This window comes from Anastrepha obliqua, chromosome 4 (genome assembly GCF_027943255.1).
Source record: "Anastrepha obliqua isolate idAnaObli1 chromosome 4, idAnaObli1_1.0, whole genome shotgun sequence".
NCBI lineage: Eukaryota > Metazoa > Arthropoda > Insecta > Diptera > Tephritidae > Anastrepha > Anastrepha obliqua.
The window spans coordinates 23833974-23839973 of NC_072895.1; the positions used below are offsets into that span (position 1 = coordinate 23833974).

General features: G+C 41.7%; 2 protein-coding genes across 2 annotated transcripts; one reads left to right on the forward strand and one right to left on the reverse strand.

Moving 5' to 3' along the window:
- Positions 1–327: 327 nt before the first annotated feature.
- LOC129243613 (uncharacterized) lies at positions 328–1203 on the reverse strand. Its single transcript, XM_054880763.1, has one exon. It carries the CDS (start codon positions 1201–1203, stop codon positions 328–330), a length of 876 nt encoding a protein of 291 aa, XP_054736738.1.
- Positions 1204–3927: 2724 nt separating this feature from the next.
- LOC129243615 (uncharacterized) lies at positions 3928–5790 on the forward strand. The gene has a single exon (XM_054880769.1). The coding sequence runs from the start codon at positions 3928–3930 to the stop codon at positions 5788–5790; it is 1863 nt and encodes a 620-aa protein (XP_054736744.1).
- Positions 5791–6000: the final 210 nt, after the last annotated feature.

The window sequence follows — 6000 nt, forward strand, 5'->3', positions numbered from 1 at the left end:
CTCATTCTCATTTCTCATGCATCCTTCTCTTTCTCAATTCGAATACACAAATTTCCATAATAAAAGCAAAACTGCTCACACCCAGTCCACAGAGTAGTAAGCACCACGGCAACTTCATATCTTCCACATGAATATCGTGAAAGTGCTCGATGCTACTATTGTCCTTCAGCGATAATTTCACAGTTGCCAACATATCCATGAAAGTCATTGTGCGCCATTGCTGCAAAAGACCTGTTTCGATTACTCTAAGTATCATCTTGTTCAAAGGCTCCATTAAGTATGAATTCTCAGCCAAGGGTATGCTCATCAATAAACGGTCAGAAATCTTTAACGTTGGAGCCAAACAGAACACTTTTTTTCGAATGTTTGTTGTTGTAACTCGAAAATAGACCAAATTGATTCCGGCATACTATAGCCAAATGTTGTGTCATACTCACCACGGTGACGCTTAATTGTTTTGGTATCCTCTAGTTGTAATATATCCTTGAATGTTTTATTGAAAGCAGGTCCCATAGCTTGTTGGACAATTTCGATTTCATTGCGGTTGAGCATGACTTTGAAATTAGCCCGTCGCATATCATCGAATGTAAGAATTCTCGGCTTTAGTGGAGGGCTCATGAGCAACGATTGGAAGTAAGCTGAATACAGGTTGTTAACGAAGAGGCCGAGTAGAAAAAGAAAAGTGTAAAATATTTTCATTGAAAGAATTGGCCGGTTCCGTATGAGTAGGGAAAGACCAAGAACGCCGCGGAAAATATTTTCATTAACTAATACATTGACCAAATTGAAGTCATTTGACTTTTTGTAGAATTTATGCTTTATAAAATTGTCCAGAATTGAGAAGAGGAAACCCAAAACCGCTAAAATTGTGATGACCTGTGTCGTGACGACCATCAAGTATATTTTCGAATACTCAAGCGGTTGCGGGCATGGCAATACAATAAACCATTCAATTGACTCCACTGGATACGACTTCATAGAATAGTTGATATGCACATGAAAAGCTGTTGAGACGAAAGTGATTGCCAAGTCCAACATACCTTCCGTGACATAATCACTTAGAACGCTCAAATGTAGACCGTCACCTGGTGTGACCGGATGTAAATATTGGAATGTGACATTGTACTTTTCCGCAAAGGCGATCATCAGACGGCCAATGTAGCCACTCAAATGTTGTTGACCTGAGGCGTCTTCATAAATCATAGTGCGTGGCTCAGTTTGTCCCGGCAGAGTAATGAAAGTTCTTCCTTGCAGATTAGTGTAGTGCCAAGGAAAGTAGATCTGCGTTTTACTCAAAAGCTCGGGCAACCAAATGGATAATGGACAAGATACAACTTTAGGCGAGAGACCCCATCTTTTTCCAATAGCGCCCTTCCATCCATACAAAGCGACTGTTACCTTCCTTATCCTTTCCTCTATGTTGGACTTCCATGTTAGTCTTCTGTCAAGGATTAAACCGAGGTATTTCACCTTGTCAGAAAGCACCAGCGGAGGGCCCCTATTGAGGGGTGTTGATGTCTGGATATTTTACATTTCCTGATAAAAAAGATGAGTTCCATCTTGAGAGGATTTACCGACAAACCGCTCTGCGTTGAGATATACATACCTGCATCATATCTTAAAGAGTATTCACACACTTGCCACTAACAATTAGTGCCGCATCATCCGCATAAGCAATCAAGCTATAACCCCTTCTCCGAAACCATTCAGCAAGTCATTGACAATGACAACCCAGAGATCTGGTGAGAGAACTCTGCCTTGCAGAGTGCCCTTATTTATCTGCCGGCGGAAGGAGATGCCACCCCACTCTGCTGCGACCATTCTGTCGCTTAGCACTCTGTAGATAAACCTCGGCTCTGATCCCCAGTTTATCCAGAGAATTGGTGAGTGCCTCAGGGAGGAGATTATTAAAAGCCACCTCAATTCTGAGGAAGTTGTTCACTACGAATTTCTTCTGATAAGGGGGCTTCTCCATACATTTCACAATTATATGCAGAGCAGATTCTGCTGAGTATGTTGGGTATGCGACAAACGCCCCCTAGGATTTTCGCCTCTTATCTGCATGTCAATCAGTCTGTCAAACGGTTTTAGCAAGAAAGATAAAATACTGATTGGTCTGAAATTCTTAGGGAAGATGTGTGAGTTCCTGCCTGGCTTGGGTATGAAGACATGTGGTGGTTTTGCCCTCCATAATCTTGGTATATAGTCGCTGGCTACGCAGCTCGCATAAATAGGAGATGATTCTGCAGCTAGACAGGTATGGGGCCATCAGAACCAGGCAATTTGCTAGGCTTGAAGGAGTCAATGGCCCCAGCCTTGCGCTGCTTAACCAGCAAACAGTCACGGTTGCGAAAAGTTATTGGTGCGCTTCCCAAGCTGATATTACAAGATGTTGGATTCATCAGAAAACGACTCCTCGCCTCTCATCGCTTCTCATCGCCCAACATCCCGATTCGCCTCTCAAGTACCCAAAGAGAGTGAAACTCATATGAACCTTGAAAACTCATGAAAGACCTCCATACTTTCTCAGAAGCTTCTCCAAGAGACCCTCTTAGCCTTCCTAATTTCGGACTTATAGGTTCCTAGCTCTATCTTATAAAGCTCCCTTCCCTGAGGAAGACTTAACTCTTTTAGCCCTTCTAAATAGGCGTTGGCACTAAACCCTAAGTTTGAAGAGCTCAGTTGTCCACCAGGGCGGTTTTTCCTTCTAAGGGAGCATTCTAAAAAGAGAGGAGCTTTCAAGACGCAAGCTGCGATAAAAATCTCCACGCCTGTCGATTGCCCCCTCGGTGCTTCGGAGAGAATTCTCCACATACGGAGTGTCTGATTACAAAATGTTAGCGCAGCCCGCGGGTCATCAGGATTGATACTAGTAAGATTCTGATTATGACATACTGGATTGGAAGCGGCTCGAGCAGTGTAGCTCTGTAATATGAGAAAGCTGCTCAGCCCTATTCAAACCTAGCAGAACGCACACAGGGCGTAGTCTTTGGTGACTATGTAGGTTGAGTTGAGATGACTCCCCATAAGTTTCGGTTTCAAGTCTGACTCTGAACACTGGACGAAATGATAAGCAATGTAAGCTAAATGAATACCAAACTCGGATAAAGGCGCTCCGGCCCCTCTGGCAATGACCCCAAAGCCCGGCACGCTATTCGAACTTGTAGAGCCTCTAATAAAGGCAATCGACGGACTACTTTCATATGTCAAACAGCGAGAAAATGTCCAAGTCATATTAGAAGAATGTGGAGTATAATAAACACGCAGCCATGTCCATGCAACTCGAAGCCGAAGATCGAAGGGCCAGGCTGATATCGACCCCAGGGCGGATAGAAATAGCATTCCCCAAATATTTATATGGAATGTTTTTGTTTTTGCAGCAAAACCAACAAAAAGTAAGTGTGAAACTGAAATCGCCTACATCTTTTCGAAGACTCGATGAACCTAAATATATAATTGAAACTCCATCTTGAGCTACATTCGCAGTTTGAAGCCTCTAGCGCATTGGCAAGTTGCTACTTAAATCTATTTAAGTGCTCACTAATGGCAATCGAATCACGTCAGCTCTACTCTACATGAACGCTTAATGAAATTTCTAATTTGCCCTCCATAAGACTCATCAATCAGTGACTGCTTCAAGCCATTCATCAACTCCCTAATAAATACTCAAGCCAATAAAATTCTTGGTTGATTGAAACTATTTCCTTTCGTAACATATTTGAGGACACTTCAAGTACGATCATTTTCCGCATGATAAAATCTATCACAACGGTAATTTTATTATATATACATAGATTCTGGCATTTTAGGTCATTCACATATTAGCTACTAATGTTCCTGCTTTCGGATTTCGGTAGTAAAATTATATGAACAAGCAAAACAGTCTTAGCAGCCTTCTTAAAGAGTAAAGTACGAGTCTGCGGCAAAATGTTGCTAATAAGCAGTGCAATACTTCTCCTCAACTCTCCACTGTCGGTGGCTCACTTCTTAAGCAACTGGAACCTCGCAAACACTTCGTGCATCAACCTCAGCCAAATTATAAACAAAATTCAATTGGAGCGAGAAATCTACTCATTTCTCATTATCAACGCCCACGACTCAAGTCAGAGTTGTCTTTGTGACGATTCCATTCGAATGCTCAGCGCTTACGGCACTGTGAGACTACTGCAAGCCAATAGCTCTTGCGCGTACTCGCCCAGCCACTCCAATGATGAAATTCTATTGATTCGTTGTTTACCGAATAGATTTGTGTCAGATTCGTTAGAGAAGATGGTCAGTTGTCTCACAAACAGACGTTATATCCGCATTCTCTTCATCTGGGATACCGAGTACAAGAATGAATTGATAAAGAACCCTGGAGATCTTCAAAAACAGCAACAACTACTTTTCGAATACTGCGCCCAAATGCGTTTATTGAACGTCATCAGCATTTACAGAGACTATGTAGACGATGGACACTTCTATACTTTTAGCTACTTTCCTCAGTTCCATGTCCAACGTAAACCAATGAAGGAGGATTGCTATCCCGATCGCATCAGAGACATGAAGGGTGTCGCCATACGTTTTCTTCCCGAGAATATTGAACCATGGATTATTGTGTGGCGTGACCGGTTTGGTCATATTCAGGTTACTGGGTTTGTGGCAAAACTTTTGCGTGAATTCGCTAAGCGAAACAATGGTACACTAACCTATTCGGTAATTGATAATTTGACGCCAGTACCAAATATGTTAGCGCTATTAAAGAATGATACTGCCGACATAGTGACTGGAATCAGAAGTTCAAGCTTAAAGACAGCTGGTGTTGATACTTCGACACCTTTGCTGTCAATTGATTGGATTATTATGCTGCCTTTACCTCCCCTAGTACCCGACAGCGAAGTACTTTTATTTCTACTCAATTCTGTGTTGGGACTATTTCTCCTGTTACTACTCCTCGTTTTCTCATTCGTTCTTACATTGGAAGGTTTACTTTGGCGGCGACGTTCTCCAAAAAACAGTTTACGTTTCTTCATTTGGATATTCACCAATGTTGTGCTCCGTAGTATAATTGGACAGCCCTCGTGCTCAGTCGTTCACCTTAAGACGAAATTCACAAAACGTTTTATTTACATTTTTCTCTTGCTCAGTGGCATTTTCATGAGCACATTTATTGCAGCTGGTCTTAAATCGTACTTAACCAGCAATCCACATAAGTACTCCCGTCTAACAACGTTCGAGGAGTTTATAAATTCGGAAATAAAAGTTAAAGAAAGTGAAAAACTATATCGCACTCTGGCTTTTTTTATCAATCCGAAATACGTCGGAACCATGAAAAACAAATTCATAATTGAACCATCGCTCGAGCTACTGCAACATCAGCGTTCATCTTTGGATACACGATTTGGTTATACACTAGGTGACCCATTGTGGAAGGCAATGTCAACACATCAGTCGTATTTACCACGACCACTCTTCTATGTGAGCGAAAAAATCTATGTGATAAAAAATCTTCTACTGTCAATACCTTTGCAAGAGCACTCCATTTATAAGGAAGCGCTCAACAATATGATCCATCAGGCACAAAGTATAGGACTCACTGATTTGTGGATCCGTCAGATCTATGATGACTTGCTGATGGCGGAAAAAATTAATAGAACTATAGTGGAGCCCGCTGGATATGAACCATTGGACTTGGAACATTTCCACTGGTTGTGGTGGATGTATGGCTTTGGCGTGAGCTTATCCGTTTTGGTATTTTGCGCCGAGGTTTGGTTTTACAAAAGAACACAAAAGAAGGCTGTAGGTGAGTAGAGGAGATTGAAGAGCAGAGTTCGAAAAGGTAGGAAATAACTTTTGAGTTATATGGAACCTTCGTCATTTCGAACTGGATATTCCCTCATAAGGGAAATGTTCAACTGAGTCTACTACTGTCCATTTTACAAAGTAAAGACAGCATCTCTCATATTTATAAGGACGTTATACCTAATATCAATGCACTGTAATTCAATGTTTGTAAGTAAA